We start from the raw sequence: 26,722 nt of genomic DNA on the forward strand, positions 1-26,722 counted from the left end.
AAGACCATTTTACCCCCACTGAGAATAAAATGCTAGCACTAATCATACCGTTCTAAAGGGCTTATAAATCAATAAACTGAGAGGCAATGAATGAACAAAATGCTGATTGAAATCACAAGCACGTCAAGTATCTGCAGATAATCAGTGTCACATGTTTAAAGAAAAAAAATAAATAGTTTTCCCTAAACATGTGGATACACACGCAGTCCTTGCTGGATTTTATTCTCGCAGTGTGGTTTGATTACCTCACTGAGGTAGATGGAAGCACAACTGAATGCTAGAAAATGAGAGCAGTAGATCACTTTGTGATGTGACATTCATAACCCAAAGTGGTACAACCTCATAATAAACTGCCTCTAGTAGCTGGGATTTTTCCTGCCTGTTCACCACTGGTGCCAGATTGCAGCTGTTGGTTGTGAGCAGTTCTGCTGCGGTTCCCCGGTCAGGGCTGTGTCAGATGGCCAACACCGCAGCCACCAGCTCACCCAAATGCCTGACAGGGGTCACAGTGGGGACCAATGGGGCTGATGCCATCAAACATCTCAGATCCAGCCACCCGCTAACGCAGCCCTGGCCCACATCACAGCATGGAGAGCTCCGGGATATAACTCTCCCCTCCCACCTGCAAAGTGTCCTGCAGAGTTTGCCGTTGCCTTCTCTCCTGCAGCACGTGCTTTGTGGCTCTTGGCCACGTGCAAATTTCAGCAAGAAGCTCCAGACGGGTGGCTACCTCTGGTATCTTGTATAATATATTCGTTCAGCGTTGGCTGCTATGGTGTCCTTCTTAGCTGAGTGCACAGCACGCCTGCACAGTTCCTCCTTGGGTAAGTTGCGTTCTTCCCCATCCCATTAAGCCTAAGAGAGATTTGTCAGTATAAGTGTTGGGAAAAGCTTTTCTCAAACCCATGATATTGCCTTTAGTAAGTGATTCACATCACTGCCGTTACAGAATTGCTTCCCTGCTTGGGGTGTCTGCAAAGCTCTGGTATACAAAATGTTGTCGAGCTTTCAGCTTCAAAGGCTCCCCAACGTATTGACACCATGGAGGTGTCCAAGCACCATAGTCCAGGCCCAGAAGCCCTGGCACTGCATTACAGTGCTTGCAGGTGTGGGGCCTCTTGTGTGAAACTCTCATGAAGAAAGGAGCCGCACTTCGCTGACCAACCCTTGGTCACCAAAACCACAGCTGCTCTCCCTGCATTTGTCACCCAAATCCCCACCCCTTTTATCACCGGAAAGGAGCCTATGAGAAATCTCTAGCACCGTGGAAGTGGCACATCGCCATTTTTAACAAAAAAGCCTTCTTGTTTTAAAAGTAAATGCTGGCGCTGGATAAACAGAGACGTTAGATGCAAAACACCGAGAGACCAGCTCCTCAGTTTTGTGGAAACTGGTGATATCAATGGATTTCAGTAATTTCTTGCGTGAGAGTAAGCATGGTCCTTATTTACAGTCAACTCCAAATTATTTCCTCATATACTTCATTGAATCTTTCTTAAAGATAGATTTTTTAACCCTCATTGAATTGACTTCACGAAAAAAGTTTGCATAATACATCAACAATCATCTATAATTTCTTCCTCTGAATTCTGATGCAACATAATGAATAGAATACAATAGAAATAAAGATGTTGGGAATTTATGACAGAGCTTGCAATTATAGATCTAGGAATAAATGAACATGAGATTCACTTGCTAGAGGATTGTAAATTAAGATAATGGATATTAAGATTAAGTCTTTTTTTTTATTTTGCAATACTTGATGTTAATAGAAACTGATTTTGTGTAGTAGTCCAAGTGTCTTTAAAGACTTTTAGTGTCGCTATTCAATAATGGACGCATGTTTTAATAAATTTGCTTTTCTGAATAGGTAAATGGATTAATTGATAGAGGATCATGAAAAGCTTTGCAAATGTGTGTTGATGAACTTGTTAATAAAACATCACACAAAATGTTTTATTCACACAAGATAGGTGGATTCACCCCTTGTTAATATTCAACAAAGCTAAAATGTTCCTTTGAAGTGGCATTGAGGCATCATGATCTTCAAGTGATATGGGGTAGGAACTTCTTTTAATAAAATATTCTGGGGAAATACACCACATCAGGGGTTTAAAACCACCACATATTTATGTTGAGCGGTACCCGTTACTTGAATTGTCTCACAGAAATGCCACTGCCGCCATTTTAAACATTTCTCCCCAGGTGAGGATAGCTCTTCACAAGTGAGTCATCTTGTAATAAATGCTTTAAAAACACAGTGGAAGGTTCCTAGTATGGAAATTAGAGAATATAAAGCTCTTTTTGTCCTTTGCAAGATGACAATGATATTTCCTCATCTCTTACTTCCTCAAACGAGCATTCAATTACCTATTTTTTTTAAAAGGGTGATTAACCTCCAACTCTAAGTCAATCAGCTAATGCTTTCTAGCAACTTGCACTTGTTGGATCCAGTGAGCCAGAGTATCAGAGCTGTGCAGCAATAAATACACCCAGCAGTGTTACGGAATTCACACATCAATCTTCAAAAAGCTTTCGGAAGCGCAGCCTCTGCTGGAATCCAGTGCAAATTCAATCTGGTGCCCAGGAGCTTGATATTTCAGTAATGTCAAGAAGCTGAGCCATAGATTTTTAGCAATGCTGCCTTTGGCTATACCAAAGCTCATGAAGCCCCAGCCCTGCGCCATGCTATGGCTGGTTGCTATAGGTCTGTTCAATCACCCTTGATTTCAGTCACTGGAGGCTCTAATTTTTGGGATCTCAATGGAAAATCTTGTATTAGGTGTGTGGCTGTGTATGTACGCACACAGGCAACTGAGGGTTCACAAAACGTCACAGAGCACAAGGACAGCATACCTTACTCGTTGTCAAGATAATACTAAGAAGATAAGACTATTTAGTTGTTATACACTGGGAAACAGAAAAAGTGGCCCTTACCTTGCAAATGACCGTGTAACGTTTCCCCTACATGCTGTTCTTCACAATCTGCCCGTGTTGGCACATGCCCGACACTGAGAACTTGGGGCTTGCCAGCAAAATCCCCACTGGGATCTACTCTGTGGCGCCATGAATGCTTGAGAACTCTGTAATGCATTTAAGTGCTAGTGGAAATAAATATCTAAGGAAAGACGTTTACATGTTGCAATGAGCTGCCCCAAGTATTAATTTTCCCTAAAGTTTAAACCCATCACGGAGTTCTTAGCATACGCGTGCCAGTTCAGCAGCCCTCAGTAGGGCTTTTGCAAACATGCAGGGTACACACGTGGCAGCTCAGGCCAAGCACAAGAGCCCCAGACCAGTTACAAGGGCCTTTATGAGGCAGAGGTAGTTTTTTTCCTGCTTTCATATGTATGACAAATAAGTATTCTTGCCTCCTGAATGTTGCCTTGATAATGAAGAAGTTATACTGTACAACAGTGGTTTCTTAAACCTGTTATGTTATGCTGCCACTCTATGTCACCAGTAAAATGGAACAGCAAAGAAAGGCTTTAGAAAGGTTCATAATGTTTTGATGAGACCGGACCCTGCCGTTTGTAAGGTTAAAACTGCCCCGACTTTAAAAGATAACCAGCAGCAATCTGCCTGAAATTGTGTGGGCCGACTTCAGCCACTGGAAGTCAGCTAACACTATTCTGCGTGGTGTGTTCGAGGGGGAGAACAAGGGGATTGCTGCCAGCATTACTCAAAACCTGTCATTGTTTGCTTGGACAGCAAAAAAATTAAATTATCCTTGTACAGTTGCGATCAGATACATAGATGTCTCCTTTTTCCCAGTCCCCCCACAAGTTATCTGAGTATGGCAGGATAATTGTCTTGGTAGTTCTGATTTTATTAGGTCCTCATTAGTGCTCTAATGAGCACCAAAGCAGGGAAGGCCACGCTGACCTTCATCCATCTTTGTTCAATGACGTTCTAGTCCTATTTTAAAATGTGTATTTGTGCAGTAGCTTGACAGGCAGCAGTCACACTTGGACCCCTGTATCCAAGCTAATTTTTGGCACCAGCCAATTAACGCCATCATTTTGCACAGCAAAACACAAGTCATGACTGTATGTACCTTGGCGCCAGCCCCTTGCTGGCTCAAGGAATGTGTCTCTGGGACCACCCAACATTACAGGCAGCCGCGAGGAATCAAGAAAGGTGTGATGTGAGCAGCAAGTAGTGCTGGTGCTCAGCACCAGTGGGGGACGTGGAAACAATTTGTGGAAATCACAGGCTGAGTCCAAGGGAAGTGATAATCCCCTGCCTTTGAGATGCAGGACATCGAGTAGGTAGACATCATACTGGCATGACTCTAGAGTTTCCATCAGTTACATCTAAAACACTTAAATGTTAGGAAATGTCAATATTTAAGCTACTGAGAGAACTTTATCTCCGCCCTTTTGCGTGTTTGTGCTGTAGAGGGTAAAGCACTACTCCCGTGAGCAAAGTCAGAGACCCTTAACTCTCTGTAGAAATATGAGTGAATTGGGTCACTAATTTAAATTTTCCAAATGTGTCTACTGTCCCTTCAATAAACAATTTAACACCTGCTTCATCATTGTCCCCTTCTGACAGTAACAGCATTCCACTTTACAAATTTTTGAGCTCTACTTCAAGCAAGGAAAAAAATAATTAAGTAACCTGGCTTACAATAACATTTCTTTGGAGAACGGGACATTCGCTCTCTCCCCTGACCAGGGAGAACCTTGTAGGAGTGCGGGGTGAATAAAGCCTGGCTTGGGTGATTTCTCCATTCTGTAGCTTCCACTGACACCTGCTGGAGACAGGCGCCTCTTGTTCGATCATTTTAAATTCTGTGTCCAAAATGCAAGAGGGGTAGGCACAAAATACACTTCTCACCCATTTAGTCAACGAAGTACACTGCGTGTCTGTAGCAGTATAATATCATCAGAATCAGGAACGCTTGCCTATTTCCATCTCTGATTTTACAAAATAAACCCGTTTTTTCTAAAAACCAGACCCAATTTATGGTCATGTACACACAGTTATTTCCTAGCCAAAGGAAAAACACTGTTTCTTAAACAGGCAGGTGATCTCCGGAGCTCAATTCTGGTCCAAATGGAGGGAGGTTTGGAGCAAAGAAGGAGGAAGGAAGGTCGTCTCTGCAATCCCTAGCAAGCTAAAGGAAGAATGGGGCCTGGCAATGGTTGTCATACTTTCTGGTGTACGCCAGCTCCACAGAGATGTGGGGATACCAGCTCAAAGGGCCCAGCTCTCAGTCCCTTTTGTGTGCTGGCCGGCAACCGGTGCCGGGGGAATAGCACTGCTGTTTTCACTGCTGGGTTCACTTACTCCAGAACCGCTGGAGGAATTTTGTCCCTAGTTGACTTACAGAGAAAGATAAATGGCCAGCAGATACTCGCCAGCAGATGCACATGCAGCGCTCTGCAAAAGAACAAGAGCACAATTAAACCTGTGTGCGATTGAAGGTGGGTCATCTGAGTACAGCCCAGGAATGTGCGATGCTCCAGCATGCCTGTGGTCTACTTTCCTAGGGAGAAGGCCTCCTCCTTTTCATGTTAGAAATTTCACCAAGTCCCTGACGAGCACCCGAAGCAGTACAGGCAACTACAGGAACACAAAAATTAAAAAAATACCCTAAAACACGAGCACAGTCCTAAAGCTTTGAAAACTAGAAAATGCATCACAATTTTAACAGTAGGTCTTTTATGTTGGTGTAAATTGTTCCTGCTCTGCTTAGACAGGAAAAAAAACCCCAGTCACTGACAGACCTAAACTTTTCTTCACTTTCAAATTAAGCTCATAGTCCGTACATTTGTAACAACTCAGACAGACCTGGGCTCTGCGTAACTGAAAATGCCTTTTCCATAGTTAGCTCACAGTGTCTAGCTCATAGCTAGATTTTAACTAAAGCCTCAGACTGCTGAAAAAAGTAGAGGTCTCTTCAAAACTATTACAGTTTGAGTTCTGGCCAACGGGCAACATTTATGGTGAGGGTTGGTTTTGTTTGTTGGGTTTTTTTTGTTTGTTTGTCTGTTCGTTTCTGGCAGAAATTAAAGGACAGTTGAATCTTTTGTTTATCGTATTTTCAAGTTAATTTAATTCTGTCATTACCGTCTCGCTGAAGTGCCGCTGGTCATGGCCAGAAGGTGGCAGTGGAAGAGCAGCCATTGCTCGACACACACCGAGCGGGCACGGTTAACTTCAAGGGCAGAAGCGAGGACCGTGTTACGTGACAGGACAGCAGACAGCTGCGGTTTAGGGTGTTTTAAGAGGTATCTCCCATCCCGAAGTGCCAAAATGTGTGGCCTCCTAGTTAATAAGCTGGAAATGCGTAACGAAACCCACTTGTTCACTTTCAAACTAGGAGGAGAAAAGCTCTTCTCAAAGTGTTATTGCAAAACACGGGATTTCAAGACAGCTTTAATCATTTTAATTGCTCGGATGAGTCATTAAATTTGAACATCTGAATATCAAACTCACTTCAACTGCCTGAAAACCATAAAGGATTCTCACAGTAAGCAAACTTAACAGAACTGTCCCAACACCACCTTTTACGTCTGTATTTCCTAATGAGCCTGGGCGCCCGCTTTTAACTGCCCTTATTGTTGGGATAACCCAGAAAAACCCTCCAGAGGGAAAACAGGCGGTGGGTTTGGTCAATGTTATTTTGACTTTAGTTTCAATATATTACCATGACTAATATTACAGTCCTGCAAGTTGCTGCATGCGGAGGGACTTCCTAGAGCCTGTTTACACCCCCTTAAAACAAAACTGGCCTCTTGCTCGTTCATCTGTCTGTATTCTTTTGTGCTTGCATCTCTATTTCTGTTTGGTATTGTACAGAAAGAAGCATTTTAAAAGATCTTGCTTGGAAAAGTAAATTATCTCTAATAATTCATGTTAATATTTTACTAATATCAACTCAAACTGAGCTCCCTGTACCCCTCTGGGTGGCCCATTCATGCCGTACCACCTGAGTTACCCTCCCCCCGGAAACTATCAGTGGCCATCTCAGCACTGTAAACCTATAGGGTAATAAAGCAAGAATGGTAAAGAAACTGAAGTTGATGGGTTAACCATAATCTGAAGAAAAAAAAGTGGAGCACGCTGCCCTACCCTGCCCCACTTTTTGGTGTCCTCAACTCAGGGGCCTGAGAGAATAAGGGGTTGAGCCTCAGATCTACATCAGCACTGGCGGACCTCCTGATCTTCTACTGGTCCCTTAGCAGGCAGAGTCAAAGGAGCAAAGTCCTCTCACGACATCCTGAGCGGTAAATGTGAGGAACAGGATCCTCTCCCTTTTCCTACATGCCATTTCCATCCATGTATCTTACTCCTTTCCCTTTTCACCTTCCATTTCAGAACATCTTTCTCTATGCTGCTGGGTGGCCAAGGCCAGAAGGGCCGGTACAGGCACCATGGGGGACAGTCAGCCTTTATACATATTTGCCAGATCGTGGCATGATGGATCAAACCGCGTGCTGTGCCTGGATTTCTCCTGCAGCAAGGCTGCGAGTAAAAGCAAGAAAAGTGCAACCAAGTTGTTCTTATGTGGCCTCTGCTGAACATTTCTCTTATTTTCTACTAAAGAGAGTAGGATCGGGCCCCACACAAAAAGATACACTAAAAATCCTCCCTATTTCATATTGTAGGAGAATATTTGGTCTTGCTTTCCTTTGCTATACAGCATTGCTCAAATGGAATTTTCTTTCTAAAAATTTGAAATGAAAAAAGGAAAAAGCGAGTAACTACAGTGAAAAATCTTACAAACCCCTTTAATTCAAATTTTTTAACTTTTCAAATTTTTGATTAAAGATGCCATGAAGAAGGAAAAGATTTTTAATGGGTGAGTGAGTAGGGTAAAGCAGGGCAGAACTCTGAATCAGTCTTAAGCTCTTTTTACCTTAGGCAGAGCAGTGGCGTTGACACCTTCTCTTTTCAGCACATCCAAATTAAAAGGATGATTGGGTGAGCAGGAGAAGATTTGGAAATGCGGGGAAAAGTCATGAGCTCTTCATTCACCTTAAACACAGAGAAGATGCCTGCAGAAAGTAGGGACTAAATGAAGCGACCGAGACAAGTATCAAAGAATAGCATGAGTATGCAGAGAGAAAATTTTAAAAAGTGAAGGTACAGTACAGAATTTTACAAGTAATTGTGATTCTGTGATTCTGTGAAGCAATACCAGGAGTAGCAAGAAACAATTCTGCATATACATTGAGAGACAGTGAGGGAGAGACCAAGGAAATTATTGATTCACTAGCAAATGAAAAAGGGAAGTCATCAGCACAAGAAGCCAAGAAGGCCAAAGTTCTCTGTCTTATTCTGCATTTCTAAGAGAAAAGATCAAGTGCAAAGCCTGGCTAACGCAAGCAGCAGCAGAGCGGGAGGATCTCTCTATGGAAATGCACAAGGATACATCAGCGCACTCGGAGAACTCCAAAATTTTCACGCTGCCTGAGCCTGATGGATTTTATCCCAGGAAACTGTAAAAGAATATGGCAGAAATAATGTCAGAACCACTTCGGGTTATCTTAGGGAAGTCATGGAGTGTAAATAAGCATCAGAAGACTGGAAAAGGGCAAATATATTCAGTTTCTAAGAATGGAAGGAAAAGACTAATCGGGGATTTGTCTGTCAGTCAGCTTACCTTCAAATGCCAGAAAAACCCTGGAAAGCACAAAATCTTTGTGAGCACATGAAAGAAAACAAGGAAATGAGTAAGAGTCAAAATGGATTTGTCAAGTGCAAATCCTCTCAGAGCAAACTTGTCTCTTTTTATGAATGAGTTGCAGATCTGGATAGACAGAAAACAATAAACACCAACAAAAATGCAGAATGGACTTTGACTCCTTCTCTAAAGACCTTCTCATTCAAAAGGTAGAAAAATATGCTCTACATGAAACTCTCCTATGGCACAGGCCGAACAGGCTCAATAAACATGCTGAACTAATGAAAATGTAGCAATATTCAGTGGCTCATGTTCAAAATAGAAAAATGTAATTAATGGGCTCCTCAGACAGCTGTCATGGAGTTGGCTGTATTCAAAATGTTTTCATTAATGACCTGGTAGATGAAATAGATGGTTATACTGTTAAAGCTCTAGAAAACACTAAGGTAGGAGGAGATGCAAGTATGTTAAGGACAGGACTAGAAACAGGTCAGCTAGACAAGCTGGAGAAATTATATGAAACGTTACAGGACCAAACGGAAGGATGTTCATTTGCCAGGAGTGATTATCTGCACAAATAAGGAATGGAGTACAAATAGAAACGCCAGGGATGAAATATTATAGGAAATCATGAGCAGAACATGAGCCAATGTTTTTCTACAGCGTTGCAAAATAAAGGTAATCATCACTGCAACCCAGGATACTGTTTTCTGAACAAAACTCATGATGTATGCTTATAATGAAGCAACGTTAGTGCAGCACAACACTCAAACGTACGTTTGAGCCAGTGTACGATGATCCGCTTCCTAACATCATGTACTCTCACAGAGCAATTAAACAAAATTGCTCATGTTCTGTGAGAACAAACCTTGCCGGAAGGGACTGCAATAAAGGAAGGACCTGCCTCTGCTAATGGTACTAACTCATCTCCCAAAAGCTGCAATTGCTAAGTGACCATCTGTAATTAAAAGGCCTGGCACATTTTAAAAATCCCTTTCCTACAACTGGCCACTATTTAACCCTCCCTGTGAGTTGCACATGAAGTCGATTGATTGTCAATATTGATTGATTCAGCACGTTCATAAACCTTTTAGCACAGGCACAAGAAATCGGAACTTCCTGCCATAGCTTGTGAGAGGCAACCTTCACTAGCCAAAATTTCTCATTTGTAATACAATTTTCTCTTACTCCAGCTATCTTGTTCTAGCTCTGTCTGCTAGAGAGAAAGGCTAAATAGCAGAAAAGCACCCTTCCCGCAGGAAGTCAGCATAGGTCCTCTACAAAATACTGGAGCTCTTGAATATTTTTTTGTATGTTCCCAATCCTCAGCAACTGCTGTAAATTAGCAACCAGACAGCTGAAATGGTCACTCTTATCTGCTGCATCCATGGAAGTAAAAATCCCCAGCTCTTCTCCCACGTTTGAAGGCTCCTTTTATCTCAACGGAAGCTGCGACCTTTATCAGCAATAGATTCTGGGTTCCAGGCTACGCGTTTAAACCCGTGTTTATATGGTGTGATAAATCAAAGGCAAAAATAGCCTACAGGATTCTTTGCTACATTGCACACTGTGAACAATCATTTACTTTCCAGGGGACCATTAATTAGTATTGATTTGTCTTTTCGCTCAGACGGTTCACAGGCGTACGGACGGGAGGCTGCGTGCCAGCCTGCGCAGCATCAGGAGCCTGTTATCCTGCAGCTTTTTACACGAGTTGAAAAGATTTGCAAACAGAAGACCTACCACACAGTCTGAAGTTAAGGTGATTTTCAAATTGCCCATTTTAAGTGGCTAGTGAATGAGGAAACAGATGAGATGAAATCAATGGGAGCAAGAGTACCATTTGGAACAAAAAGGGGGTCAATAAAACAATGAGGATGAAATGTGAAGTCCGTGAAAAGGCTCATGCCCCAGCCCAGTATTCCAGAGTAAGACATCCCTATGAATTTGTATGGTGCGCAGGTGCAAGCCTAACACCTGGAAGTCAACACCGTAACAGCCTGGGTTTGCGGTGATGGTCTGTAAAAAAAGACCATCACAAAATCTGGATGCACAGTGAACTTGTTGTCACAACTCTGCCCACCCCCCAAGGTAAAGGAAACCAGACAGGAAAGTCTTCTTCTATTTTTGTAAGTAAATATTGTCTCAACAACCCTGAGACCAACATTTCTGCTCCTTCCTGGAGACCTTCTCTAGTGCCATGCCGAGATGATGAAAGGCCAAGTGTCTGTCTGGAATGACTGATCTCACCTGGTGTCAGGCGTGTGATGGTGCTGGGAGGAGAGGTGGCATGTATGGTGGGAGCAGGTCTCCTTGGAGTAAGGCTGGTCTCCAGCAATGGAGGCTCAGCCCTTGCTGACTGACAATGAGTAGGTGAAGCAACTCACACCACTCTTGGACAACAAGGTACCACCAAGAATGCACCTCAGACCGTGCCAGACGGCTCCAGTAACAGTCACAACAGGGTGCTTGATGTTTAATTGAGCCAGCTAGATTTTCAGTTCCCCAAGTAATGAGAAGAGCTGTAGGAACAGGCACATGCCAAAGCCTGCTGGCCGTACACAAACCCCCATGTGGATGACCAGTGAAGGAGAAACAGCACTGCAGAGCTGAGGGTCTTGCTTCTCACCAGCTATGTCCTACTGTTGCTTGCCACCAAAGAGGTCATTGCTCTCATGTTCACTGTCCTGGCTAAAAAGGAAGCTAACACCTAATGTTAGCACTAGTGCTAAACTGAGCGCTTGCTTCTTGCTGGCGCAGACTCCAGAGCAAAAGCCAGTTTTAAGCAGCAATGAGTCAAGCTTGGTCCTGATCATACTGATCCATCCTCCTCCTTCCTCCAGACAGCCCCAGGATTAGCAGGCACTGAAAAGATCGTCTATCAGTATCTCCTGTAAGAATAGACAGTGATTAAAATTAGAAGATAAAGTTTCTTAGAAAGAATATAGCAACTTGGGGACAGCATTTTTGTACTCCAGCGAACTGGGAGGTCTACGATTAAGTGGAACCTCAATTCCTTCATGGCCCACTGAATCTTTTTAATAAATTTTCATTCATTCTCTTCAGTATTTATTTTCTTAACACATCAGGAGGTTGGGTGTTTGGGGGTTTTTTTTAATATTAATAGGTTGGGTGTTTTGTTTTTGTTTTTTTTTTATTTTAATAAGCTTCTCTATTAGTATCAGATAGTTATACTAATCGCCCTCTTGCATATGTGGGTTCTGCCTGGCTTCATGTAATAGTATCTACTAACAACACAACCTTGTAAAACTTGTTGTTTAGTAAGCTAGAACTATCTATGGATCACTCCCACCCAACGCAGCCTCCAGCAACACTGCCAGTGTTTTCCATGGGGTCTCTGTGTGCCTTATTTAAAGGCTCTGCCTGCTGGGCTGGGGCAGGTGCTGGAGGGCCCACTGATGGTGGTGGGAGGACACCATGTTCATCAAGAAGACGAGTCCTCCTAGGAAATAGGATGTAGGGTTTGCTGGGGGCTAGGGAGAACAGGATTTGTTTCTCTAATGTAGAAAGAATTAGTGAGAAAACAGCTGATTAGCAGGTTCCAGGGAAACAAGGAGTAACTTATGAAGATACCTCGGTGAGTAAAGATCTATCCATTTTATTAAATACATTAATGCTGAATGTTGAAAGGAAGTTGATATTAGTTTCTTGTGAAGAGATGCTACTTGATATACTGACTAGCTTTGATTTAGAGTTTTGTCTCAGCTCTGGGTTAGGATAATTATATATACTTATGCTCTGCTTCATGGTTTGTCCCTCATGGACTACAATCTTATATCTGCTAGAGCTGTTAGGAGGAGATATCTCAGATCTTCGGCTCAGCTCACCCATTTATTAGAAACTGAGCAATGTGCACTGAGGGGGGTATGGCTGCATCCTGAGGGCTTCTGCTCTTCTGTAGAAAAAAAAATACAAAACCAACAAACAACAACCCCAAACACAACAACAACAACAAACCCCTCAGCAATATCATAGAACATGAAACTAAAAGGTTGGAAGTTCACTTGCATTCCATTTTCGTTTCACTAGCGTAGAGCAGGAGAAAGGAAAGGTAGAGACCCCCTGTAAAATCCCCGTTCTCCTGATCTGAAATCAAGGGTGGAGGTGGGACGAAGCTTCTCGGTACCTGAGAGCAGCCTGAAGTGCGACTACAGCCGGTGGTACTCCACGTAATCATTGAGAAGTAACTTCTAGTTGCTCCTCTTCTGTTCAGGCAGTTTGTGCAAATATATTTCAGAAGAAGGAGATATTAGAAACCAGGCATATCACAGTGCCGAAGTGCTCTGAATCATAGAGGCATCATAGATTCCTTTTAGGCTTCTCTCTTCTTTTCAGATGCGACACAGCTTTCAGTTACAGCTTATCCACACTGCTGCTTATTCTGAACTAAACAGGACTATTTCACTCTGCTGGATCCTCAAATGGCTAATTAGCGCTTATTGGGAAATAACATGTGCAGGATTGAGATTCAGTGGGTAATAGGTGTCTGTTGGATTCTTAGCCATTAATAAAAGAAATTAGCATACTTCCGCATAGCTAGACTCTGCCATATCTTCTTGTAAGTAATGTCTTCCTTGTCGTGTTTCAGCCGTTACTGAAACGCGTCACAGTGACTAAAAGTGGCAGTATCCAGCTCAGAAGGATACAGTATTTTCTAGAAGAGTGTTTCTCTTCCTGGAAACACCAGTGCTCCGGGGCTGCCCAGACCAGCTGTGGAAGGCACAAATTCCAGGTCACACGAGTTGTGGTTTCACAGAAAGCACCTCTAGCTGCAAAGATTAAACAGAGTACTTCAAAGCTTCCGATAGTCCTCTGTCACTTCTTTTGGTTTTAAAAATGTTAAGTTACTGTAAACGGGGCACTAGCAAGAGCTTCTACTTACATGACTCGCTGTTTTCTATCCTTTGGTTATGCTGGGAATGTTAAATTAAGATCTTGTGGAGATAGACCTCTAAAGCTAATTTTGGAGCTGTTATCTACAGCAGAAAATCGTAGTGACTTGGTTAAGTCTCTGGGCTCCGTCTAAGAAGAAATAATACAGAGGCAATAATCCCTACTCAAAGGTTAGACTTCCTGCAATAAAAGGTGAAATCCGTGCTTCAAACATCTGCAATTTTGGGTGAACGGTAGGGCTTGCTATTCTTGCAACTATTTTTAAGTAAGTGTATTGCAAAAATGTTATCATCGTTTTTATCCATCTCCTCCGGTCTCAATATTTGAATGTGAGTAGCTTCAGATTTAGAAAGCTGTACTGACGCTTTACATTTAGTTTTTATTCACTAGTCTCAAAAATGTTAAGACTATTCTTGTACCAGCCTGGCCTTCTCCCAAACCACCTTCCACCCCTATTTTCAAATACCTCGTGTTAGAACTGGAAATAAAAGTGCTTGCCTAATTATCTCTATTTCCAGCATAGCTAGCTCTGTAAATTACACACAGCTCTGCGTTTGTTGAACGTGTTGCAGATCCAGCTCATCCAGCTAATTCATTTTAGCACTTAAAATCCTGTGCGTTTTCCTCTTGCCCTCAAATCTTTCCTGCTTTTCTGATCACTCAGCAAACGCATAATGGTGTAGAAAGCTACCAAATATTTCACTTGCATATACCTTCTTCAGTGGTGGGCAAAGATTAAAACACCTTCTACCCCTTTTAAAAGTTACCTAATCCTCCAGGAGTCCAGGCATTTTAAGAATGACGTATTTTTTATGTTATTCCATTCCTTTAACGTGTTGGGGTTTCGAGTGTTTGGTGGGGGGGAGGGGGTTGATTCGGTGTTGTGTTTTGTTTTTTTCAGTTGATAATGAGTAAAATGATAATAAATTTCACATGTATAGAAAAGATATTTAACTTAGGGCTCTTGGTTACTTTACCCTTTCTGTTTAAATCCTTGGAAAACAGATCTAGAATAAACTCACAAATCAGATTTAAACTTTATCAGACCAGGTGAATACGTAGGAGCATTGACCGCATCCCAGGCAGATTGTTTGTACGATGGAAAGGCAGAAGGTTTTCCCCAAAATGTTGAGCGCTAATGTGCAGAATAAGTTGCTCTCTGAGGTGAACTAGCTGACAGCCACCACTAAGGATGCAAAGTGAAGATGTGATTTTTAAACCCTGCATCCCTGAGCTTGGGTGCCTCATACTGGGCCGAAGGGAGATGTCTCTGCAAGAAAATTAGTAGCCTGAAATTCAAGGATTTTTCCTTAAAATATGTGGGAGGAGGAGGTAAATCTTCTCAGTAAATGGTTGAAAGACAACTTTTCAATGCATAGTTGCCTTTGTCCAATAATTTGATGACTTCAGGGTGTGGGCAGTCTGGTTTTTAATCCCCGCTTCCAAAGCCTGACCTGTCTTTTATGTCCTCACCCTACCCCGGGTCAGCAGCATTTACCACTGGAGAGTGCTGTTTTAAATTGTTTCATGGGAAAACATATTTCTTCATGTAGCAATAAGGGAAGAATGTTAGGAAATATGAAAGCATGACAAGCAGATCTTGTCAGACTCCGTATACAACTTTTTGGAGGTGAGAAGTGTTTGGAACTGTGCCTTCCACGGTGCCTCAAAAACAAACAAACCCATCTCTTTGTAACTACAGCAAAACACAGCTCTTCAAAAGCTTCCCTGCACTCTGTCAGTGATGTTGCTAGAACGTTGTTTGACCAGTGATGATTTGCATGTCTATACTCAATTTGTGGCAGTTTTCCAAGAGGAGGTACTATCAAAACAATTTAGAATTAGCAGTGACAACTGACAGTCACATGGGTGGTACAAAAGGCTTTTACAAATAAACATTACTGTATACAACAGACGTGAATACATGTTTTAGTGAAGAAGCGATTCACAATGATAATATTATTAACTTGTTAAGATTAAACAGGTCTGCCATATGCTGTGTCTAGTGCTTCAGATGGTTTCAAATTTATTTTTAATTTTTTTAAGTTATGCATATTAATAACTGATGCTGAATTTTAAAAAGATCCAGTAACGGAGGGGGAATCATTCCAAAGCTGAGTATTGAAGGTTTTGTCTTCTTAATGTTCAAACTACTCTGTATATAGTGACTTAGAAAGTAATTTCTAATTGGTGACGTAGCTCATAGCTGACTCTTGCCCACAATATTTGGATTATTTTCATCTTGCTTCCTCCAGAGTTGCATCCAGTTGCTGCTGGGAAGTGGGTTGGTCAAACACTTGCCTCAGAACCCCAACCTTTCAATTATTTTTGTGTTTTTTTTAAAAAAAAAAACAAAAACAACAAAAAACAACCAAACCTTTCACGAGTGGAACCGCCCTCAACCCATCTGTCTCTGGACTGTGCGCTAATGGGTCTGCATCCACGGACCTCACACTACTGGTGCATGCACACAGCTGGCTTGCCCCTGTTCAAGCTCACTGTATGGCTGAGGGATGGGAGGGAGGAGGCAACAAAGCCAATGCACTGAACTGGCACGCTGCAAGGGAGGGACCACACTCACAAGAATACATGAGTAACTCCTACGTTCGTACAGAAACAGCCTCTGGGTGATTGTAGACTTAGCGTCTGGATAGTTATTGTTTACTTGAAGTCTAAAAAAAATTTTTTTTCTCTTTTTCTTTCTTGCCCTGCCTCCATGAGCCCCAAACAGGCTTTTTTTAACAATACAGTGCATTGTTATGCCTTCCCACTCCCAAATGCAGCTGGTCGCACCAACCTGAGCTGTGAATGATGGCAACCTGTGACAGTGCCTCACAGCTACCGTGTCGCTTGCCTGTCACACTTTCACTAGAGCATTGGCCTGTCTTGTCATGGGTGCGATGGGGTAGCTGAACTCGACTGCCTGTGGCTAAGAAACCGAAGACAGTGCGATGACACCTCATGCTGTTGGGCCTCACAGGAGCACCGGCTGCCTCCAGCCGGGCACATCACTGTTGGTGATGTTGCTGGGGGGATGCTGAGCTGCGTAGGAGCGATCCTCAGCACCGCACACATCACCAGGCTCTTACAGACCACGGCGCTAAAACCCCCTCCTGCTGCTGGGAGCCACAGGGCTGCCTTTCCAGCATCTTATCTGGAAACCAAGAACTGCGCTCAGCAGGAGAGGCAGATCTCATAGCTATGCTGGAAAGCAGCAAGCTTCTCTTTGCAGCCCTGCCAGCTGCTGAAGCAATGTCTCCAGCGCCTAATGGGAATGTAGGAATTGTAGGAAATGTAGATGTCGGGGTTAAAGCCATCATCTCCTTTTGTGTGTTTCCTGCTGAGAAAAAAACACAAGGAAATTACAATGATAATTAACATAAACAAGATGCAACGAATGGAGAGCCCAGTCAGCTTCAAATAGATAGCGGTGATCACAGATTGATTTCCAGCAGGCTGGATACAGAAAGCAGGGAGCTCCTGAGTGTGTGCTTTATTATTTATATCAATTACTAGCTTCATTAACAAAGCAGGCTATAGAAAGGGAAAGTAAGCAACAACAGGCAAGAAAGCCAGTCCTATCAGCTTCTTGGCAAAGAGAGTAGATTTTTAGATCCCAAGGTGACAGAACTCCCAGTGAGATATACTTGAGCTTCGTACCCTTAACCCCTCACTTTTTGTCCTGCAGGGAGGCAGCCTGGCCGTCTCGTAACTAGTTCTGACCCATTTGCACCATCCCCTGTGCAATCCTGGGTGGCTCCCTAAAGGAGAGAGCACTTAGATGTCTTTTGCTTCCCTGGGGACCACCAAGGAAATGCTGATATTCTTCCTAACTTCAGGCAGCTACTAAGATTTCAACATCCTTGAGGCTCCTGCTTTTACTGGTTGGTTGATCGATGGTTTCAAAAGTCTGGGGGAGGGCTGGGAGAGCAGAGAGCAGAGAAACATATATAAAATTTGATTGAAATCAGCCTGGGGAAAGCCTGCCCCATCTGGTTATATCTGAACAGGGTAAGAATGGTCTTGAAACGGGGACTATGGTAAAGATTTCTGAAGGAAAGGTCCCATTAACATGGGCAGGGTACCTTTGATGCGTCTGCAGTTGCAAACTCATGTTGATGCGGAGGGAAATTTGGTACAAAGGACCAGAGTTAGCGACAGTTTTGACCCAGAATGAGGTCACTGTGTATGGGGAGGGGTATTTACTTGGTGCAACCATGAAAGCCAGTGCTCCAAGTGGCAGACAGGCCAGGTTTGCTCCTGCCAGCTGCAAGAGCTGCACAGCTAATGGTTGCGTACCCAGACTGTGTGTCAGGCACAACTGGCTATTTCTGCTTGCAGAAAGAGGTTTAGGAGAGAAGAGGCAGATCTCCACTTTAGAAATCCTCCCCAGTTTCTGTATGCTTTCTATGAGGCAGAAACATTTGCTTTGACCCTTGAGCAACCTTTTCTCCAGGGGAAGCAGGAGGAATGCAATTATTTTTTCTGAGAAAAGAAAAAGATAGTGGGCAGTGAGAGCGGTGGGCGGGATGTAAAAAAATTGTATTAAATTTCTTCATGCAGAAATGGCAAAGGCAGCAGTGGCTTTACCACCAACACATTGTTTCTCTCTCTACCCTCTTCTTGTCTAGTGGCAGATTGATGGATGCATTGTACAATTCTGTCCAATTTGGCGCATTCTTTTTTTTTCACAGCTGCAGGTGTACCATTTTCAGCTTATATCTGGACCCTGCATAATCTTAGACATCTAATTATAACTCACTGTTGACATGTCAACAAGCAAGATTCACTTAATTAAAACTGCAGAGTGCATCTGTTGTTCAGCCGGTATGAAAAATACCAGCTTATCCCCGTCTGTCTATCAGCTGGGAAGAACTCACCATGCTCCTGTGAGGAATGGCCTTATGGCAGGATCTGCTTTTGCACATACCAGATAAATTGCCATTCCCCAAATATGATAGACTTACAGCTCTCACAGTTTTCCTCATCCAAGTATAAGAAAAACTTACTTAAAGCAATGCATTGCACAAACAAGTTAGTCTTTGGTCACTGCTCTGAGCTGCCATTTTCAAGATGGGGGCAAGATCAACTCTAACTTACCCCAGCTGAGGGCCGATAAACCGTTAATTTTCTTTAGTTGCCTGATTTCCCAGAATCACAGAATCGTAGGGTTGGAAGGGACCTCTGGAGATCATCCAGTCCAACCCCCCTGCCAGAGCAGGGTCACCCAGAGCAGGTGGCACAGGAACGCGTCCAGGCGGGTTTGGAATGTCTCCAGAGACAAAGACTCCACCACCTCTCTGGGCAGCCTGTGCCAGGGCTCTGCCACCCTCACAGGAAAGAAGTTCCTCCTCATGTTTAAGTGGAACTTCCTATGCTCAAGTTACCCCTTGTCCTGTCGCTGGGCACCACTGAAAAGAGCCTGGCCCCATCCTCCTGACACCCACCCTTTAAGTATTTATATGTGTTGATAAGGTGTCCCCTCAGCCGTCTTTTTTCTGGACCAAAGAGACCCAACTCCCTCAGCCTTTCTTCATAAGAGAGGTGTTCCAGTCTCCTACTCATCTTTGTAGCCCTTTGCTGTACCCCCTCCAGCAGTTCCCTGTCCTTCACTTTTAGTGACGTTTGTTCATTATCTAATCTGTTTTTTAATTCCTGATCAAATACTGATTTACTTATTTATGTGTTTCATAAGTACATTGCCTTTTAATACCAATTCCACATTTGCCCATAGGGAGTAGCTTATGTTTGATCAAGCATTTCTGCATCTACAAACATTGGAAATACAGTGAATTTGCTAGAACGATGCTCTGTGAGTCCTTCCAACAGCTATACAGAATAGCTTCAAATTGTGAAGCTGTGATTACGGCTAGCTAAACCTGTGCTCTTCTCTTTAAGTGAATACATCTCACTCTCCCCTGCTGTCCTGGTTTGAGGTAGAACAGAACCAATTTTCTGATTTGTAATTTTATTTTTTAGCTGGGCCTCTTCTAACTGACTAAACTCTGAAATTAACAGCACATTGTTCAGAAACTGTTCACTCTCAGAGTGATAAGACCTGATTATACCAAGGAATGGTATGCACAGAGGCTCTTGCTTAGACTTATTGCTGTAACAACCAAGGTCAGCTAACTTCGCTGCTTGCCCCGTTAGAGGGTCGGAAGCGGAGAAGCGTAGAGGGGTCCCACCTGCAGGGAGGAGCAGACGGGACAGGTGACCCAACACTGACCAACAGGGTATTCCATCCCATCTGCATCACGCTCAGTATAAAAGCTGAGGGGGCAAAGGGGCAAAGGGGGCTCTGGCTCGCTTTTTCTTCAATGGCCAAATTCTGAGGAGGACCCTGTCTGTTCGTCTGCCTTTGATCCCAATCCGAGCATTCCTGACTCTAGTTCTGGAATTCAGTTCCTGTCCATCGCTGACTCCAGTCTGGGACTTTCCCTGTGTCTGCTGGGATCGTCATCCTGGGAGCAGAATCCGGTTTTGTATATATTGTATACTTTTTTCCTTTAATTTTTATTATTCTATTATTATTTATTATTTTCTTATTTATCATTATTTTCATTAAAGTAGTTTAGTTCTTTTTCTAAACTAGTAAATCTCCTTATCTCTTCCTCTCCTCTCTCAGGAGAGGGTGGGAGGGGCATCTGTTGTTCTGATTGGCCAATCCGGCCAAAACCACGACACCTGCCTCTCCCTATCAATTTCCACATATTAGATATGCAGGGCCTTCTGAGCTGTAGAGACTTGGCCCCAGTGAAATCTCACAGATGATAGAATGGTTGGGGTTGTAAGGGACCTTAAAGATCATACAGGTCCCACCCCCACTGTGCCCTGGGCAGGGACACCTCCCACCAGACCAGGTTGCTCAAAGCCACATCCAGCCTGGCCTTGAACACCTCCAGGGATGGCGCATCCACAACTTCTCTGGCAACCTGCGTCTCACCACCCTCGTAGTGAAAAATTTCTTCTTAATATCTAGTCTAAATCTAGTTTATTTCACTTTAAAGCCATTACGCCTTGTCCTACCACTGCACGCCCTCGTAAAATGTCCCTCTCCAGCTTTCTTGAAGGCTCCCTTTACATACTGGAAGGCTGCTATAAGGTCTACCCAGAGCCTTCTCCTATGATACAGGAAAAAAACAATCTTCTGAAAATAATTTTTACAATGAGTAAGTGTGGTTGTAAGTAGGCCTTCCATTTCCAAAGCCCAAGATTCACCATGCTCTGATAACCCATTGCTGGGTAACACATTTGATATCTACCTGCAAACACCACCACGGAGCACGTGTACAAACTCCATAGCGCACCTAGGAGTGTTTACCAGAGACTGTCCTTTCGGAACAGTCTGAGGAGCTATCATAAATAGCACATATTTGCTGACATAAAATGCAGAACACCTGGGTCTCTACCTGCTGAAAGTCTCTGGGTACATGTAAAGAACTGGAACAGAAGCCCAGCAGACGAGGAGGCTGTAGCATTCTGCCATACCTCAGCTCGGACGCAAACCCTGCTCCATCCTTGCAGAGCAGCTGTCCTGCAGTGTGCAAGTCCTTGGGTTCGAATGTAAGCAAGAAACAACAAGTAAAACACTTGCAGGGAAAGTTAATAGGTTCACCATGTTTTGACCCAGGCTACTTTATAAAATCAAAGCATGCGATGATTTCTTAAACTGTAATTAAAAATTATACCACCAAAAATACTGTAGCGATGAGCCCTGGTCCCTCAGAGAACCACAGCAGCTCCCCAGAGAGGGGTGGAGATTAGCAAACACGTTTCACATGATGGCTTTGAATATAATTATTTGCATAACTGGATTAAAGAAGCGCACCAACATGCCTCTAAATCTTATTATTGTTTATTAGTCTGGATATCAGAGAAAACAGTAATTACATTGAGCAGAGATTCTTGGGGCTCGATTCAGAGGCGGGTCTGAGCGAGTGCCTCGGTCCCCATCAGCCTGTGGGACCTCCAGCCCTCTGGCTCGGCGTTGGACCTCCTTTGTGCAGCGTGCAAGGAACGCCTGGAAAAATGGCCTTGCAGGACCACTGAGGTGGGCCAAGGGAGCTGCCGAGGAGAGAGAAGGAGCTTCAGGACCCCATTGCTGGGGAATGCAGACCATTTTGGGGTGCATCTGCAAAACCTAGTGCTGAGAAGGGCCTGAAGCAAGGGGCAGACTCTCAGCTTTCTGCTGCAAATGCAAGTCCTGAAAGATTCAAGGCATGTACAGGTTAAACCAGCACTTAAACAAGGGTACCTGCTGTGCTGGGCACTCTTGAGAACCTCCTTGAGATGCCAGATCTTGGCGCTGCTGGAACTGCAGCTCCGGGGGCTGCTGGTCGCGAGATGTTCCCAGAGCATCCGTCACTGTGGGAACAATATATGCACTGAGCAGCCGTTCATTTCTGTCTCAAGGAAAAAAAAATTAAAAAAATAGAGAAATCCCTCTTGTTTACTTCGTACAGCTCTCTGCAGCAGCCATCTGCAGTCACTAACATTCAAGGGAACATTAATAAATCAAACTACAGTGTCGGCAAACGAGTGTAAGAACCTGATGTGTAAGAAGGAAATGATCCCAGGGCTGCTGTGTTAACAAGAGTCTTCCCAGTTACTCCAGCGGGCTTTGGATCACTCTGGGTTACAGCGCTGTCTGTATTTAGTGCGCAAGATTGTAAACATTATGGGCCATCTCAATGCTAATTAGCCTTTACAAACTGATAACAGCTTGAAGTAACATAATTTCATAGAAGAAAAATCTCTAAAAGTCAGGATTTTGTTGTTATTTAGGGGTGCTTTTTGCAATGTCGTTTCAGTGCTCTCTCAGTGTCCTGCTCTCTCGGTGTCCTACTCTCTCTTCTCTTCAAAAAAGCCCTGAAACAGAAGTTGAAAGGCTTATAAAATTTATTATTTGGTTTGTTTGGAAGAGTTTTTTGCCTTTTCAAAATCACCAGTTATTCGAGTAATTTGTTATATTAAGCTTGAAGGAAGAACAATTTCCTAAAATTCAGCAAAAGAAAAACGCTTTTTAATAAGTCATTCAAATCTTGAAATCAAGCTAAGAAAGGCAGATACGCTTCATCACAGAGAGAATGCAAGTAAAACCCGCTTTAAAAAGACTTTGATTCGGTGTCTCTGTAATCAGCTTCTAATATCCAGTTCCTCATTACCGGCAACAGAACAGCTTGAAATTCTAAGGAAATTTGTGAGAAGGGGTTTCAAATGTTTTTCCAATGCTTTTCCCGGTGTGTGCATAATATGCAGCTGTGTATTTTTTTAACCAGATTACCTTACTGAACGCTGATGAGCAAAACGATATTCACGGTTTCACAGTAGGAGTACATTTACAAACTAGAAAAACCATCCTCTCTTTCTTCCCTCTCCCTCCTCATCTAATTGCATTGCCTTGCAGCCCATACCCTCGAACCAGGACAGGTTCTGGCCATGGGCAGTTGCGGTTGGATAGATGCCCTTGGTGACAACGGCCAAAACTGCCCCTGGATCATACTGCTTTTCCAGCTGATCTCAGCTCAGTTTTAGTCAGTCCCTCATGCCATCCCACATTCTGGCTCCACAGGCTGGAAGAAAACTCTTCAGAAACAATGTCTGCTTTCAGAACTTTTTCCCTTATGCTTATCTATTATCTCGGGTATTTTCAGTTCAGACAGGGGGAGGAAGAGACTAGAAGCCATTAGGTTGATTATAGCTTCTAACTCCCTCATCTGATTGAAAGGTGAATGTCAAAGGAAATTGTTTCTTCCCAAAAGACTCCTTCAAAAGAGAGCACTTGCCACTCCGCTCCGTTTGACAGGTCTTTCTTTGACTGGTCACACAATGCTGATACACGGCTCAATGTCAACAGCCCCTTCCACCCACTGTCTCATAACAGACACCTTCAGAAGTGCTCCTGAAGACAGTGTCAAAGTCTCTGCCTGTCTCTGGAGATCAAAGCTGATGGCAGCATTGCCACACATCTAAATCAGTTCCTCAAGGAATGAGCAGAAAACATCTCGGCACTGGCAAATCTACGATGATTTCCACTCCTCTGGCAGCCGCCTTGTGGTAGGGTCGGCAAATTGGGGTTACGTGAGACAACAGCAGGAACACAATTCAATGTCAGTAAAGTGGTGATGTGTTTTAATATCCCCCTATTTGGATGAGTTTCCACTACACATTATATTTCCAGTCTGTCCATCCTTGGTGACAGCACCAGCAAATCCACCAAACAGGCTGTTGCACACTCTGCATCACGGTTGCACCTCACAGAAATAACATCACCCCGCTTTTATTTCCCCTCTCACAATACTGCATCTCACTCTGCCACATGCTGTGCTGCAGGTTCACGAGACACAGGCGGGTTGGGTTTGATGATAATGGGTTCAAAAAGGCTAAAGCACAGATTCTGCCTGATGGGGTTGGCCGTGGCAGGCAGGTGAGCAGCCCGGCTGCGATTCCATCCATTTGGCCAGCGGCAAGGAGAAAATGGCAGTGAGGGAGGAAACCACGCAGGGCAGACACAGCACGACCCACCAAGGGCCGCAGTCCTCATCCACACGTGGGTCCCCAGGCACGCAAGCAAACCGGTTGTCTGGTACAGAAGCACTGGGAGGGAATGCGGGTGAGCTGACACCATCACCCCACACACCCCTCAGGAGTGGGAGCCCCCTGCACGCTGCTGCCACCAGCACAACTCAACCGGCAGAGGGAGGCTCGGAGCAGCTCCTACCAACGTGGTTTTGCACCCACAGCTGAGGCAGCTGCTCAGGACGGGCACTTCAGAGAGCTTTAGGCTATTCTTCAGCGTGGCCCTTACCCAAGAGGACCACAGGAGTATTGCTAGTCCTCCACCCTGGATCCTGTGCTAAGGACTGGACGCTGGGTAGATATGCAGATTTAATTTTTACCCAATCCAAAGCACTTCCTCGCTGAGATATTTAGGTCTCATATTCATACTCGCTTCTCCCTGTCCCTAAATCCCATGTCTGTACTGCCAGCGATATCCAAAACAGATAGGAGGGGTCCCTGTAGTTTACATAAGCTTGTAAATGCGCATCACCTTATGTGTATCTTATCATGCCGACATCTCCTTGGCCTCAAACTCCTGTCAAAGCAGTGTAGACATTTTTGGGACTTGACGTCTGCGTCTCCTTGTCCAGTAGGAGTGGAGGTGCTGGGGAAGCTACACACGGGACTTATGTTGTTCTAATTGAGCCCTGAGGACAAGTGTCAGGAATCAGGCCTAATTAATAGTGGCAAAGACTTTACAGTGCTACCTTACAAAGGAAGTGCACTCCCACCAGCTCTCATTTACAGCACCACACTGGCCATAATGCAATTTGTAGTGGGTCCAATTTTCTTCTTTCTCCAGGCAAACATTTTCTTCAGTTCCCCCCTGAAGCTGTCATGGAGCCAGGCATAGAGGAAGGCATTGGTACAAGCAGACATCATTGCAAACCAGTGGCACAGCAGCTGGATGAAATTGAAGTACTGCTTGTCAATCAAGCTGATGTCTATGTCCTTTATCATGTTGAAGATGTGCAGAGGCAGCCAACAGACTCCAAAAGCTGCCACCACCAAGACTAGCAAGCGAAAAGTCTTTCTCCTCCTTGCTCGGTCCCACTCAGCTTGGCCCTGGGTGACGTTGCCTGGGACGACACGGTTTTTCAGCTTAACTGAGATTCTCAGGTAGGACAGGGAGATGACAGCCAAAGGCAGTACGTAGGTGATGATGAGAGTGCTGTAGGCGTAAGCTAAGCGATCTCTTTTCATGTGGAACCAAAACTCCTCGCAGATGGAGAAGTCCAGTTCTGGGAACTCCGCGTGGTAAGTGTGGACCAAGGCTGGGGCAGCCAAGGTACAGCTCAGCAGCCAAATAGCAGCCAGGATATAAGCACAAATAGGGATTGTGAGCCTCCTGCGGAATGGGTACACCATGGCACAGTACCTATCCACAGCTATGACAGTCAAGGTAAAGACAGACACAAACACAGTGACGGGTTGCATCAGGAAAACAAAGTAGCACATGAAACGCCCGTACACCCATCCTCTGGGCTCAAAGGCATACGCGAGTGTCAGGGGTACGCAGGTTGCACACATGAGCATGTCTGAGAAAGCCAGATTGCCTACCAGGAAGTTGGTGACGTTGTGCATTTTTTTTGTCTTGCAGATAACATAAATGAGCAGGTAATTCCCAATGACACCAATAAAAACCACTAGCGAGTAGCAGGGGATGATGAGTGGCTTGAAGGTCTGAACAAACTGGAGCCCTGAGAATAAATTGCTGGCATTGCTATGAATCGCAGAGAGGAAGCTTTGGGAGGTTAAATTGTCCGAATTCATCATTTCCCTCTTTTTGTCGTCTGCCGACAGCTGAGTGAAGTAGTTACCACTGCACTACTCCTGCACTCAATCAGCGTGGATAATGAATGGATTACTGGCTGTCCAGAGGTTACCACAAGGATAGTAAACAAGCATCCGTAAAAGCAAAAGGTGAAGTTGTAATCCTCGAGAGGCAGCTTGCAGCAATTCCTAAGAAAAATGAAATACAACCAATTTCCATTAATGTCCTCCTGTATTTACTATTAAATCTAGGTTCTGACAGCATGCCACTTAATAAACATTTAATGCAGTGAGTACTTACTGCTCTGGTTTTTTAATCCCATATGATTTTCCTGTGGATTCCAAGAAGTGCCCTAGATGTCTGTCTTCTGCAAATCCAGGAGCGTGTGTGTGTGTGTGTGTCAGAGAGAGAGAGAGAATATGTGATTGAGAAAGAGGGTGATGCGCATTTACAAGCTAAGTGGAGACCAGTGTTTTTAAACAGTCTCCACTACTAGGTCATGACAGATTTGTGTATAAGCTTTTATCCCTATTGGCTGTCCTGGGTATTACGTTGCTCTTTGCGTGTTCCTTACTGATAGTAATTAGTTCTTGAATGTCCTTTCAAAAATTCCCTTCTCCTTCCAATGCATCTATAATTGCCCCTCACAGCTAAAAATCAATTTACATTCATTAACACTAGCCTGCACAGTATCTAAATCAAGATTCACTTTGCCACAGTCCTCAGAGTGTCCAAAAAAGCTACTTGTGAATTTGCTGCTATAACGTGGCTGTAAAATAGAATTTTAATAACATGCTGAGGCCAGATAAATGTTTGTGCCACTAGAGGGACTC

General features: G+C 43.9%; 1 protein-coding gene across 1 annotated transcript; it reads right to left on the minus strand.

The window, feature by feature from the left end:
• Positions 1-24,718: 24,718 nt before the first annotated feature.
• On the minus strand, positions 24,719-25,906 carry PRLHR (prolactin releasing hormone receptor). Its single transcript, XM_074590884.1, has one exon. The coding sequence runs from the start codon at positions 25,889-25,891 to the stop codon at positions 24,857-24,859; it is 1,035 nt and encodes a 344-aa protein (XP_074446985.1). The 5' UTR covers positions 25,892-25,906; the 3' UTR covers positions 24,719-24,856.
• Between the last annotated feature and the right edge of the window lie 816 nt (positions 25,907-26,722).

The sequence above is a fragment of the Larus michahellis genome, chromosome 6, assembly GCF_964199755.1.
Source record: "Larus michahellis chromosome 6, bLarMic1.1, whole genome shotgun sequence".
Classification (NCBI taxonomy): domain Eukaryota; kingdom Metazoa; phylum Chordata; class Aves; order Charadriiformes; family Laridae; genus Larus; species Larus michahellis.

What these genes read in the sequence shown, in the direction of transcription:
- PRLHR (XM_074590884.1), bottom strand. Translation starts at nt 25,891, where the DNA reads ATGATGAATTCGGACAATTTAACCTCCCAAAGCTTCCTCTCTGCGATT.